Below are 15,255 nucleotides of genomic sequence, written 5' to 3'. Positions count from 1 at the left end.
AAAGTAGGAACTGTAGATGTCAAATAAATGTAATAGAGTCAAATGTACAATACTTTTACTGCTACAGCGAGTATAATTGTTAAGTATCGTAATGAAATTCTCAAGTAATGTATAAGTGCCTCAAATTTGTACTGAAGTACTGTATTTGAGTACATTTAATTAATCTCCATCAAGCAAGAAGCACATCAGATATGGCGGTATTCATTATAAAAACAATTTATTTTATTGAATGTCTCAGAAATTCAGTTACACACATCATGTGGGGAAAACTGCACTCGTCGTCTGTTGACGTCTCTAAAGGTCGTCATTTACACATCACTGGCATCACTCCCCGTGTTTCCTCCACTGTGCTGACTGTGTGTTTAGTATTGCAGCAGACTGATGTATAATTTATTCACAGTTTGGCTCAATAGTGCATCAGTTGAGAATCGTACCTCAGTATCAGCCGTCATTTGCTAAGCATACATGATAGATTTACGTAAGGACGTTTTCGTGTTACAAATCAGGCCTGTCAACATATGACTCATTAATTACATTTTCCTGTGAAATCCAGAGGATTTTTCAGTGATGTGGCTCAACTGGACCAGTCAGGTTAGCAGAAATTAATACATTTATTATTACCATAAATTAAATTTGAATCTCCATGCAGTAGGCACTTTGGCAAAACAAAACAACCGCTGAGAATAAATAAGACAAATTGAAAAAAGGGCTATTTGGCTCGAATAATACACTACCAGAATAACAGGTCAAAATGAAAGAGGATGCTGATTTCATGATCACAAGACTGCTTTCTCCTTCACTTTGACAGGAAATCCTTTCGCCCCAGGGCCAAGCGTTTAAACACTAAACCAGTTGATCACTCAAATAAGACACTGAATGCATATTTTTGTTTTGACAGTATCCTGAATAAGACCACGATCAAAGTGAGGTGTTTATGTGCCTCGTATTTCCATGTCATAAAAGATACTGCACCTGATTTCCCAGAATATTCTGGTTATTACTGTAGAAGTGCTTACACAGACGGCAAAATATGCAGACAGCAAATATTGTGAGTGCTTCATAATATCCTGACTTACAGAACGTCCCAGCTATATTTTGTAGGTTCAGTAAGACAAAAAAAATGGTGATTTAAACCTCTGAGTAGAAACAGAAGCAGATATTCTTCCTGGCGACGCTCCTTTCTCTCTCTCTCTCTCTCTCTCTCTCTCTCTCTCTCTCTCTCTCACACACACACACACACACGGAAACACACATACAACCCAGGTGGTCTATAAGATTAAGACTTCTCTTCTTCTCGGGGGACGTGAGGGAGACACGATGATGTCATCAGAGTCATCAGAATCGACTGCAGTGGATCCGCCGGACTCTGCTGGGAACTGGAGCTCCGTTTGGGCTGCAGGAGACACATGGATAAAACTGTGTTAATTGAATTTAGCCCTTTCTTTTTTTATTCTTTTTTTTTTTATTCTGTATTTTATTATTTTTAGACTGCAGACTGTAATACATACATTCATCAAACCGGTAGTATCATCTCTGCTATCCATACATTTTCATGATTTATAAACTTATACAGTTTGGGAGAGATTAAATGTTTGCATAAGAGCAAAAAAAGGAGTGACGGGTAAGTCCAGGAGAGGTAAACTAACATGGTAGAAGGTGCAAAGAACAGGATTTCATGTATGCTGCAATTTGCACAAGATATACTGATGCATTTCAGATTCTTTAAAAATCTGGCTACATATTTCCCAACTCCATTGTCTGTGTCAAATAAGGTTTTAGTCAACGTACAAACGCCCACACATACAAAACAGTGTTTGAACCTTATGTACTCTTAACTAGCTCATTATACAGAAATGGATATATCTAACCTGTTGTCGGTGTCACGCTGGATGCATGAGTACTCGAGACAGACCAGAGGTCTTCTTCCTCACCCTGCTTTTCACCACTGTTATGGAGGGATGCAGAACCTTGCCAACAAAACAACACATAACCAGCCATTAAAGAACATTATGGACACATCCTCACACTCAAACCAAAGCTTCTCCCTTGCTTCCATTCCACAAACACATTTTACAACATTTTTTACCCTGTAAATTACTGCATGTTTTTAACCAAAATCACCAGTTATGACTAAAATAAAATCAGGAAAAAAAGATTGGATGGTTTCATCCAAAATCTCTCAGTGAATCCCTCTGCACATCAAAATGTAGGGCTGGTCTTGTTAGCATGCAGCCAAAACTGCTGACATCGCTGCTGTGCTCTATGCACCCGTATGCTGCTGTCCTATTAGAAAGTCAGAAAGATGAAGGCAGTGAAGTTTAACAGGGTCGTTAAGGTCAGGAAGTAGCTCAGGATGAGGACTCGTTGCACAGTGGACGCTCTAGATCTTTAGGTGTCATGTGAGGTAATACCACTGATCCACACCGCTGCTCTCTGTCTGTTCTCTAATGGAAGACTGTATAAGATTAAGCTGGAGCAGAGAGGATGCAGTCACCGTGGAAATTAGATCAGCGTGCCAGCAAGATCCATCACTTCTCATCAAAAAGGTGTCTGGGTGGAAATGAAGCTGTGCTGCTGCAGACCCACAATAAGACTAAACCCTGTCTGACACCTGTAGAGAAGCTGTGCTGCTGTGATGGTTTGCTTCCTGTGGAAAAAAAACACCTTCCTACATCTACAGTGTAAAGAAGTGTGGATGTTTGACAAGTTGTAGTGCATATCTGTGATTATCCATGCATGTTCATACATATTTGCCTCAAGCATTAACCCCTTAACCTTCAAAAATAAAAGCTTGAAATAACTTAAAGGGAAAATATTATGCACATTTCCAGGTTTATATTCTGTTTAAATTTCATTGTAGTTTATGTGCAATGACAATAAAGTATCTATCTATCTATCTATCTATCTATCTATCTATCTATCTATCTATCTTACCTTATTTTACCTCATTTATCTTATACTGACCCTTTATGTAGCCCTTTAGTTCAGCTTCTGTCTGAAACAGGCCGTTTTAGCTCCTGTCTCTTCAGGCCATCAGCGGACTTTCGACAATTCTGGAGGCTACGTAAAAAATGGTAGGACTCGAATGTCATTGTTCTTGTTCTTTACTAAAATGTGGGAACTTCTGAGATCTGAACATATTCAATCCTGAATTCGATCTAAATATGCACCCATCGGATGGCCGTTGGCAGGCACGAAAGATCTGACCTCATCACGAGAAGAAAGTAGAGGTAACACTGCAAGCCCTGGCTTTTGACTTGCAGTTTTGGACATTTGACCACATTTAACATGGATATTTTTTTATTTTATTTTATTGCTTGTTTTTAAGGTTTTTAATCGGTTGGCGCCACCTTATTTATCTGAACTTTTACATTCTCATACTCCAGCAAAAGCACCGAGGTCATCCAATCAGGTGCTCCTGGATGTTTTCCGATCTAGGCTCATAAATAGAGTCGACCGAGCCTTTGCAGTGGCTACTCCAACCTATGGAATAGTTTATTTCTACATATAAGAACTGCTAAGACCCCTGAAACTTTTAAATTGCTGCAGAAAACCCACCTTTAGATGCCTCGATTTCTTTTACTGTGTCATCTATGTGTTTGTGTGCATGCATGGATGTATGTATGTACATATATGTGTGTGAGTATATATACATATATATATATATATATATATATATATATGTATATATATATATATATATATATATATATATATATATATATATATATATATATATATATATATATATATATATATATATATATATATATATATATTTCTTTAATGTACATATATATTGTCATGTAATCATTATGATTAATGTAATATTTTTTTATATTATTATTGTCTGATGTTCTTAGTTTTTTTTAAGCCTGTTCAGCTGAGGTTTTTTAAATGTGCTATATAAAAAACTTGACATTGACGTCTGACATTATAACCACAAAAGCTAACTATAATAAGAGATTCAGTAAAGATGGATGGGTTGCCACATGGGTGTGGTAAGATGAAGGAGTGGGAAAGTGTTAGTCTACTTTGTTTTTCTTTTTTTTGGTTTCTTTTTGAACGATACTAGTACCTAATGTTTTTTTTTTTATATATATAAAATACAAATTTGATCAAAAATGTGTGTGTGAACCCCACCTGTTCTGCTGGGTGTGTGTGTTGACCGAGCTCTTCTTGGTACCAGCGTTGGCAAACTCAGTGGAGAAGGCACAGAGAACCCTGAACTACAGACACACACAAGTTATGAATTTAAGTACTGCTTGTATAATGTACTGCTTGATTAACTGCAGCCTTCTTTTGGGTTTTTTTCCATCATATTTTTCCAATGTAAACATGACCCACCTCTCTATTGCAAGACTACAGCGAGCAAGGTGTCCCCTGAATGCAGACTGTATCATTGTCAAGGCAACCACATCCATCTCTCCTTCTACAGGAGGGGCGACATTGCTGCAGTTTGTTGCCTCAACGGCCTGAAAAGAGTAGATGAGACAGAGACAGAGAAAAAAGAGAAAAATATAATAATGTAAGATGAGGCTCAGTGGGTGAGACGCAGACTGAAAAACATGCATGTGATGAGTAAAAGCAAGATTACTGGTGACTCAGTAAAAATGCATTTTAGAGACATCTACTGGTTGTTTGAAGAAGCTGCAACCCTTTATTTCATAATGATCTCAAGTAGTGCAGTCCAGGCTTAGCAAATGTCTTGTTTAATGTACATTTTCACATTATTTACTCCATTATCACGGCAATTCTTTACTCTTGATGACACACTTTGCAATACTGCTAAATAAAATGCAGACACAGCATCATACTATGAAAAAGAACCAAAAATGTCATACTACATCTAAAATAATGTAGCCCTTCTTGATTACAGTGGCCAATAGATTAAAAATACACCTATGAGATACTGATGCAATGCTTGCTTCTTTACACTCTGTCCTAACAAAATGCAACGTGCACGTCAGCAACAAAGTCAGTTTGATTGCTTTGTTTTCTATTGGGATGTCTTAACTGGCTGTGAGTGACGCAGTGCTGCACGGCGAGATGCAAAGTTGGTCAGACGCCCTGTTTTTATTTACTTCCTGACACTCGCATTGAAAGTGCATGGACGAGGAACATCTGATTCATTTAGTTGAAATGAGGAGTTATCTATCCTCATTTCAATACACAAAATAAATAAGGTAGCAGCTGGCTGGAGGAAGGTTGACGTTTCTAGTTAAGTTACTGTTGGCTATATTATGTGCCATTTCCAGTTAAGAAACATCTAAATATCACAATATAAAACGTGTTTTTGTTTAAAAAGCACAAACAAAATTAGCAAGTGCTCACCCATCTTTTACTTGCGTGGGTACATCTCCAGTTTGATCTTGAGTGCACAGCTGATAGGTACATGGTTTGTTTAAATGAGGTAACAGAAGTGGATATTTAACAGGTTCGGTGTGAGCGTCCCATGTTATGAGATGCAACATGATATTTGGATATTTGGCCTGCTGTTAGGACAGTGTGGCAGATAAACTCTGACTTTAGGTCCGTGTGGAAGTGTTTGTGTGTGGGCGAAACCTTTTCCTGCAAGTCCTTGAGCTGCAGTTCTCTGAGGAGATGACCTCTTAATGCTGACTGCAACAAGACGATGTCCTGAAAATGAATGGAGAGAGAAATCTGGGACTAAGTGTCTGGACTTTTTTTTTTACATAATACGTCTCTCACACATCATAACTTCTTTTTTTACATAATTGTGGTGTGTTACATACCCTATTTCTGTATTCCCTCCAATTTGTCTGGATGATACACGCTGCTTTCTCTCTCTCCTTCTGACGGCCATTCTCACTCTTCTGCTGGGCTTCTTCCCTCTCCTTCTCCTTCTCCTTTCCTCCAGTGTCGCCTTCTCCTCCCTCCTCCAGTCCTGCTCCGCCGTGAGTGTCCTCGAGGTTCTCGTGTGTTGTGGGAGAGAGAGAAGACTGTTCAGCCTGTGCAAGTTTGCTTCTGTCCTCCTCCAGACTTTGAATCCTCATCTTCAACTCCTCCAGTTCCTGTCTGAGAAAACACAAACACACATAATAAAAAGTTAAACATGTGAAAACTAAAAAATCTTATATAACCCAGTATTAGAATATGACAGATGTTGCATGTTAGCATTAATATACAGTAAGTTTCTTTGCCACTGTGAAAGCATGTAGACTAATGAGTTAAGTAACAAACACATAAAGTTTGCTTAGGCAATGCTTTAAAGTAGAAGTTAGCATCTATAAATAACATAACTTTATTTACTTTACTTACTTATAACTTTTTTTTTAATCATATTATTGATTTGACCAGCACCCACACTGCACCTTCCTCTTTCAGTCATCTTTGTTTCTCACCGAGCTGTTATATATTTAGACATTATTTGCATACAGACATCAGATATGGAGCTCTATGATGAACAAAATATTCAGTTTACTATCATGTAAGACACAGAAAAGTCCCACATTTTGTGTTTCTGCTTAAACAATTAAATGATACAATGATTATCAATTATTTAACAATTATTAATTTCCTGTTGACTAACTAATTGACTGCTTAACTTATCATTGAGGCTCTAATGCCAGCTGTGTCTGCCTGTCATATAAAGCTTCTGTATGTGATCTATAAAGCTGATTCAGGTGTCAACCCACACATCAATCACACATCACAAGTAAAACATACTCATGCTGCTGTCTCTCTTTGTCCCGTTCATTGGTCTGTTCATCCTTCCATCGCACAGCCTCTTTCTTTAGTTCTTCATTTTCTGTCCTCAACTGTCTCACTTCATCACTGAAAACACAAACACAACACAGACTCAGACTCAGGAACAAATGTAAAGCTTTTTGCCCCCTGCTACAAACAGCATGTAGGTCAATTTACAGTCTGGTAAACCATAATAATAGTCATTTGTTTAATGGGACGATGTAAATGTTAACACTGAGTTAGTTTATAGCTCATTTGCACCTTCAGTCCCTTCAGTAGGTCACTATTAAAACATTTAAACAGCACAATAACAAACATTACAAAGCTATCAAAAATACAAAGCTGAATGTTAAACTGTTTTCTTCCTCTGGAGTATAATTCAGATTATTCAAATGTATGTCAGCTACAGTTTCTTCTCACTCACTCTTTACTTGACAGCGTCTCTTGGAGCTCCGCCTTCTCCGTCTCCAATTGGCTGAGGCTTCCTCTCAGAGCAGCGACCTCCTCCCCTTCCTCTGTGCTCGTTCCCACGGAGACCACTGCCTCTGTTGCCATGGCAAACCCCTGCGCAACGTCCAGAATCTCGGTGGGCGTGGTCTGAACCTCCTGGTCCAATCGGCCGCTGCTCTTTGCTCTGTGGGCGTGTTTCCTGCTGTCCTCCAGCCTCTGATTGGAGGAGAGAGGAGTCAGTCTGGTGGTGAAACTGTAAACTCTGAACTGACAGCGTGACTGAAAGACGACTGTGTGTGTTTACATGAAGGATTAGTTACAGTTGCCTCTCACCTTCTCTACTTCAAAAAGCCTCCTCAGCAGTCTCTGTTTACTCCACTCTCTGTAACCTAAGAGACACACAGACATTTTCTCATAAGTAAGGAAGCAATACATCATTGTTACATTTTTTTATTGCAGGGTTGGAAGATTGATTATCATCTAATCAGATATAAACACCCAGCTAATTGGTTTAATCTAACCTGGATTAATAATATAGTTTTTAAAGGACTTTAAAAACACTGAATAACCTACTATTCTGCTATTTATTCTATTTTAATGTTTTTTATATATATTTTTTAATACCTGCTATTATTTAATTAGTTAATTTAGATTGTATTCGTATTTGCACTGGTCTATACACAACTTATCTATTTCCAGCAAAATGTGAACATTTTTCAGAAGTATTTGGGGGTTTTTTGGTTTTTAAATTAGAACAAAATGATCAATAATTGATACTTTATCATTAGGGTTGATCAATATGATGTTATATAACACAAGAAAACATAAAACAACCAAGAAGACATTTATACAAAGATAACTATACCTTTTTAATATCATGTTAAAAATAGAAAAGGTATATTTTGTGGTAATGTTAATACTGCAGCAGCTAAAAAGGCTGAAATGCTCCTTTAGTTAGGCTGCTATTTACATCATAGCCAGTAGCTCTCAGAGTTAGTCATCTTATTGTCTATACACAGACTCTAACAGTGTAGTGGTAATTTGGATGGCAGAGAGAAGATTGCAACTACATGCGAGTCAAAAAACTTCACTCACCAGAAACAGAGGATTCACAAGAATAAAAACCCTTTTACACAGATGAGGACCTCGTGAAAGCCGTAATAATGGGAGGACATAATGTACTGTGGATGTTGCACACAAATAAGTCGGTAATTACATGATGATTTGGCTATTAAGTTAAAAAAGAGCAAAACTGCACCTGGATCTTTAAAACAGACTATGACAGTAGTGGTAATTTGGATGACGGGGAACACAGCGGCTACGATTATATTAGAGCAGGAATGCTTCATGGTAATACTGGATTTATAGGATTGTTGCATTCATGTGATATAGTACCTTTTTCCACTGGATAAGCCAGGAACAGACATTTCTATGTAGTAATTTATCTATAAATCAGATTTCTAGACAATTAGTATATCATGTTATATGTTGACATATACAACTTATAAAGTGGTACAACATTTTATTTCTAATGCACACCCATAAAGCAGAATATTGTTTTACTGCAACTTGAACTTCTTTGTTGAGCAACATTTTTTATTCCTTGTTAGTATGAACTTCCCTGTTTATTTTTTTTGTTTATTTATTTATTAATGATTTTTTTTTTTTAGCTCAGAAAAGGTAATATAAGGGGATAGTCTGGTTCCAGTTGGTATATTTCTGCTGGAATTAAGAGCAGAATTCACCATTTAATGCAATCAATGTATATAATATATGGTGAAATACATTTAAGATTATTCCTTTAAGATGACGCAGGTATATTTTTCCGATATTATTTTAACTTCTTGTTTGGAGTCCAACTTCTAAAGTCATTCACACGTCACAAAATTAAAGATTGATAACACATACAGCAAGTCTACACTTCATATTCTCACACACAGCAGAAGAGTGAAGAGAGCAAATCAACTAAACTGGAGTTAATTGTGTATAAGTTATTGGTGCAGGGGGGGGGGGGAGTGAAAATGTATCAAGGGGATAAAGGAAATACATGTCTTTTAATTGTGTGTGTTGTGGACTCTAGTGTGTTTACATGTGTGAGTAAAGACCTTTGACTCCTCCAGAAGGGCTCTCAGTGTTGAGCTCTTCTCTGAGCGTCGTGTTTTCCTGTTGAAGCTGCTTCAGGTTGTCAGACAGACGCAGAACCGTGGAGCTCAGTGCTTTCTGCTGTCTCTGAGAACATTTACTCTCTGCTCGACTACTGCAGACACACACAGAGAGAGGACACAATGAAGATGGAGATGATGGAGAGATTCATAACAATGATCTACATCCTGTTCCTCTTGCCAGAAGATATTTTTCTTGTGAGATTAAGAACCAAATCATTGTCAGACCCACAACCAATGACCTACGACGACCAATTCAGACTGACACAAACACAGGTTTTTTCAGGCTAACTGGATCAGGCTCAAAGCGGCGTGACTTTGCGATATTTCTACTTCCTGTGACACAAATTGTCCTGTGTCAAAAAATAAACATAAAACTTGATCAGGAGATGCGTACCTTTTCTCTGCAGCTTCAAGAAGCATCCTCAATCTTTGGATCTGCCCACACACACATACACACAAATACATTACCAGTCAGACGAGATTTCCTTTCCCACAGCTGAGCTAAAATGCTGCAAGTAACAAAACACAGACCTCTTCAAAGTAGGTTTCTACTGTTATCTTCAGCTCCTCCAGGTTCGTAGTCCTCAGCTCGCTCTGCAGATTACTGGAGAATAGAAAAGGAAATAAACTGAACATTATGCTGCTTCACAACTAAAACAAACGCACTGATGTATAGGTGTGGTGACATTTTACCTCAAGGCGTTTTCTTTCTCTCTACACTGCTGCTCCAGCTTCAGTATTCTCTGTTTCAGCCCGTTGAGAACCTTAACGGATAGAATAGGTTTTATAAGTCTGTTTATGATCCATCCTTAAAAATGATCTATTGTATTTCCACCAATTCACTGGATACACTCACCACACTCCCCTCTTTTTTCTTATCCACCAAACTACGAGTATAATCAGATCCCTATAAATAAAATTAAAAAAGGTTTTAATAGTAAACAAATATTTTGAATTGATCTGTAGTTTTTGTGACAATAATTAGGAGCAATTTATCGATCATACTTTAGTGGGATCTAACAGTTCTTCTAGCTGTTTCTCTCTTTTAGCGTTATCTCCCTCTAGGCGGCGTAGTTTGGCTTTCATCTTCTGGTTGTCAGACTTCTGTGCCTGGAGAGACTGAAAAGAACAGCAGAGAGACATGTGGAGAATGCATATGCAAATTCTGAGGTGTCAAATCTGAATCTTACTAAGACTGTAAACAAATCAAAGCCACTTCAGGAGGCCTCAGATGCTTGCTTACATCGTCTATTCAACCTGAACTCTCCAGCTGAAGGGCAATCTCCCATTTTGCTACTATGTGTTTACACGTTCATTTTTATTCAACTTTACCTTCTTGAGGCGAATGATCTCATCATACATGTCCTCCTTCTCTCTGTAGTCCCCGCTGCTGGACGTGGTGCCTGAAACACATACAGACAAATTGGGGGATAAATTGGTACATAATCACCCCAATGCACATCACTCACATTCTCACTTTTCTGTTATGAAACAACATGTTAGTCATATCCTCTCACCCTCCCTTCCCATCTACTTTTCCACCTTCTCCGACATGCTCTCACCATTCGATGCACAGTGGAGTTGTTTGTGTTTCCTCGCAGTCAAAGTCTGTCTCAGAAGCTCTGGTGTGACGTCGCACTCTGACCTCAGCATCTGGGACAGATCTGAGATAGAGGACAACAGGAAAGAGTCAATATTCCATAAATCAGTTTGAACACTTGTGGAGAACATCTTGTAGTTTGTGCAGTCTATGAACCTGAGTTCATTCATGTTTTCGACCAAAGGGGCTGGCACAAGTCAGAAAGCTAGACTTAGCTAATAAAGTGAAGAAATTGGACTCAGATTAATCAGGTGGATAAACACATGACCCGAAATGAATGTTAATGTTGCTCTGTCGCTGCTAGATGAACTGAATGCAGTTATGTATAAATCAAAACAGACTAAATTCAGAATACAATGAAATACTGTAGGAACACATGTCAAAATATTAACCCAAACTACTACTTATTGTTACCCAAGCTAGATCAAAATATAATGAAAAATGTGAATCAATACTTCAAGAACATAAGCAGGAAATATAAGACAAAGATATATTTTTTTCTATCATAAAAGACTAAAGAAACCAGAAAATATTCATATTTGTGAAGCTGGGAACAAAGAATTCGGACATTTTCTATTAAAAAAATGTCTCAAAATGATGAATGTCATTTTCTGTCAATCAACTAACTGTTAGTGTCGTTGTTATTCACTTTTTCTGTGGAGTTCTTCTACCACTAGGTGGCCAGAAAAATCAATTTGAACCAGTTTGAGCCTGCAGTCAATATCAAAGCCCTCTAAGTTTCCCAAAGTCATCAGTACTGAGCAGGACACCTACAAAGTCAGCAAACCACTTATCAGCTGAACAAACAGTCTGATTCTTGCACTTCTTGCACTCCATCCATCTCTCCTTCCACCTGAAGGAGAGAGCGACTGCGGAGCCACAGTTGTGTTTGAAAAGTACCTACCGTGGCCGTTGCTGAGGGACGTGAGGCGAGCTGAGCCGGTGTCCCCAGGAGTGTCCCCTCTGGTGTCCCCCAAGGAGGCCCTCGGCAGTCTCCAGGCCGCCACCGCTACTCTCCTTGGGTTCACATTCAGACTCGAGAGGTATGGAGACCCTACGTATACGCAGAAACACAAACAAGCGAGCAATTTGGAAGGTGGGTTACGTTTCAGTGTTTGCAAACATTCACCACAGAGCAGCTGAGTGAGGCTTACTTGGAGAAGAAGGTTTGCCAGAAGATCTCTTCCTCCTCGTTCTCTGCTGGAGGATAAAATAAAGTTGTTAAAGCAGAAGTATGAAAAATATACTGTACATTTAAAGCAAGAGAATAACCCTAATATTCATCATTAACAACCAGTTTATTTACCTTTTCCAAAATATCTGCAGAGAAAGAGAAACCATCCTCAACCTACGTTGAACAGAGGAACGAGGCAGGATTTTGAAAAACAGAGGGAGATAAAGAGAGGAAAACATTATTCACACTTTATACAAATGTACTTTTTTCAGATGTTTCTGTTTAATTTGTGTTAATCAAATTAATCCCACGTTATTCCCAATCTGGGAGTAAGGGTCCCCCAAAGACTTCTATGATAGATTTGACTGGCGACCAGATAATAAAATGGATAACGGGGATTTATGTCACACAAAATGTAATCATTTATATTCAATTTGAATTTTATTTAATTGAATTATCATTTTCTTTTTCAGGCTTTTCTTTTCTGCTTCTAGCTCTGAAACAGGACACTTTTACCTCATCAAACTTCTAAAAACTTTATTAAATTAAACAATTAAACAATGTAAAAAGGAAAAAAATAAAACTCTTTGGTCAAAATTATGGCTGCAACTAACAAGTATGTCGATTATTGGTTATTCTGTTCTCTTGATTAATTGTTTGGTCACTAAAATGTCTGATAATGGGGAAAAATGTTGATTACTGTTTCCAAAAGCCCAAGGTGCAACCTCAAATGTCTTGTTTAGTCTGGATCAAGAGTCCATAACCCAAAGATATTCAGTTTACCATCATTAAGGAGTAAAGAAACCAGAAAATATTCACATTTAAGAAGCTGGAAGGAGAGAATTATTGTAATTTTTCTTACAAAACGACTCAAATCAATATCTTTTAATATTTTGTAAATAAATCATGAGGTGGACTTTATTTGGAGTACACATTTTTCATAAAGTATCTTTATTTTATATTCCAAAATCTACATGAATTAATGAATACATTTTCAAATGATAGATTAATCTTGCTTTATAAGAAATGTTCTCCTTTATAAATCATGTCAGTATCCATGAAAAACACTTGAACTTAGATTTTGGTGCTTAATGGGTACACTTACCCTAACAGCTGAAAACATTTGTAAGAAAAGTAATCAAATGTAATAAGTTACATTACTTTGATAAAGTAATTGAAATAGTTACATTACTTATTACATTTTAAATAGGGTAACTAGTAATCTGTAACCTATTACATCTCCAAAGTAACCTTCCCAACCCTGATAAGGACTTTTTTAAAAAGAGAAAATATTGACATTTAAGAAGCTAAAATTAGATAATTGTTGTATTTTATTCTTACAACATGAGTATAATCAGTTCATAGATTATAGAAATAGTTGGCAATCAAATTTTCTGTTAAATTACTCTCAACACATCCAGGTAAAATACTCATATACCAAACTACTGAACAACTAAAATCGATTATATTGTGAGAAGATTACAGCTACAGGCTCAGTATGGACACAAATCTGACAACTTACAAGCTTCAGATAAACAGAAAAACACTGATTATACCTATTAATATACAAACTTTACTCAGGGATAGAGTCAGCTGTAATCCTGACCTGAACCCACACAGCTTCAGACTCACCAGCTCCTCACAGTCCTCGTCTGTTTGGACATCACTCGCCTCCACAGACATCTTGGCAGCAGCTGCACTAAACATGGCTGAGGGGGGGGGGAAACAAGCGTTACGTTAAGTTGGAAAACTTCACTTTCTCGGTGTGTAATCCTCTCATTTTTTCCTCAGTCACAAAAAAGCGCACTTCAGTTTAGCGCACTCTTTGCTAGTAAAAAAAAAACCATGGGGCAACAAAAGAGACGCTAGCTAACAGTTAAGCTACAACTCGGATTTTCATCTAATACAAGGTGAAATATCCGTATGACAAGCTGCTGATGAGGTGATAGAGACTGTTGTTAATCATAGCTTCCTTAAATCCCTTAAACATGTCGTTTTCTTTCTCCGTGTCGAGGTGGATTGTTTTCACACCAGTGTTGCAGATTGAGTCGTCTAGCAACCAGGCAGCTGTTAATGAACAACGGTCAAAGTAGCGCGAAAAAGGGCGAGCAGCACCGGAACCGCGTGATTGTGCCTTCCAAATAAAAAACTTAAACATGAAAAACCTTACAAAAACGGGAAAAAACAGATTATAAAAAAAGCAGTCTTAGTTTAATATTCATTTAATATCAATATTATTTTTTACTGATGATAAATATTATGATATTTGAATATTTTGGAACGCTTTTTTTCCCCAATTAGAGACTTATTTTGAAAAGTCAAATCGGTTGTACAGTGTTAGTTTTGCTCGGCTTGACAATGCTAATAACTAAACCACAGCCCAGAGGTGAAACAGGGCTGACCGATATGGACAAAATCAAATATCACGATATTTTGTGATGCCTCCATATAGATATTGTGACAATTTTGTAAAGATGACTACTGGTGCTTTAACAAACCAATTACCAACGCTGGGAAGATTACTTTGGAAATGTAATAGGTTACAGATTACTAGTTACCCTATTTAAAATGTAATAAATAATGTAACTCTTTCGATTACTTCATCAAAGTAATGTAACTTATTACATTTGATTACTTAAGGTGTTTTTCATGGATACTGACATGATTTATAAGGGAGATAATTTCTTATAAAGCAAGATTTATCTCTCATTTATTTCTAAATCCCTACCTTGATTCTTTGTTGCCTGCCATTGCCATGATTTCTGATCTGTAGACAGTGATGATGACACGTAAGTTATCAAAGACACACAGTAAAACATAAGGTAGTGAAGGAGAAACAGGCGAAATCCAACAATCATCTCTCCACATCTGGCACTCATATAAATTAACTGCCCCTTGCATCTCTTTTTGCATCGCTTTTCACAGTGTTCTCTTCCTTACAAACTCTGCAGAGAAGACTGTGGCCTGCTGTTACTGTATCATATTCTCATAGATGCTGTTTATACAGGTGCTGGACCCCCGGAGCCACACAGACAGGGAGACCAGCATATTTTTTGTTCTGGGCAAACAAACTCACTGCAGATCCTATCACAGATGTGCAGTTTTCACTTTTCTGATAAAATAGTTGAATTGTTTATTCAACCAAATGATCTTTG

At 37.5% G+C, this 15,255-nt stretch overlaps 1 protein-coding gene across 2 annotated transcripts; it reads right to left on the bottom strand.

The window, feature by feature from the left end:
* Positions 1–206: 206 nt before the first annotated feature.
* Positions 207–14,155, bottom strand: iqce (IQ motif containing E). 2 transcript variants are annotated; one of them, XM_062434650.1, is made up of 21 exons: positions 13,733–14,155; positions 12,233–12,274; positions 12,081–12,126; positions 11,831–11,980; positions 10,889–10,990; positions 10,659–10,729; positions 10,332–10,445; positions 10,183–10,233; positions 10,020–10,090; positions 9,858–9,930; positions 9,721–9,761; positions 9,267–9,418; positions 7,495–7,550; positions 7,136–7,377; positions 6,691–6,798; positions 5,757–6,039; positions 5,566–5,640; positions 4,348–4,475; positions 4,144–4,229; positions 1,869–1,967; positions 207–1,393 (listed from the first exon to the last, which is right to left on the bottom strand). In XM_062434650.1, exons 1-21 carry the CDS (start codon positions 13,805–13,807, stop codon positions 1,269–1,271), a joined length of 2,190 nt encoding a protein of 729 aa, XP_062290634.1. In that variant the 5' UTR covers positions 13,808–14,155; the 3' UTR covers positions 207–1,268. The 2 variants fall into 2 exon arrangements, with proteins under 2 accessions (XP_062290634.1, XP_062290644.1); XM_062434660.1 differs by having other exon boundaries at positions 12,081–12,123.
* Between the last annotated feature and the right edge of the window lie 1,100 nt (positions 14,156–15,255).

The sequence above is a fragment of the Scomber scombrus genome, chromosome 2 (assembly GCF_963691925.1).
Source record: "Scomber scombrus chromosome 2, fScoSco1.1, whole genome shotgun sequence".
Classification (NCBI taxonomy): domain Eukaryota; kingdom Metazoa; phylum Chordata; class Actinopteri; order Scombriformes; family Scombridae; genus Scomber; species Scomber scombrus.
The sequence above is the reverse complement of the archived record's forward strand: the minus strand, read 5'-3'. Positions and strand labels throughout refer to the sequence as shown.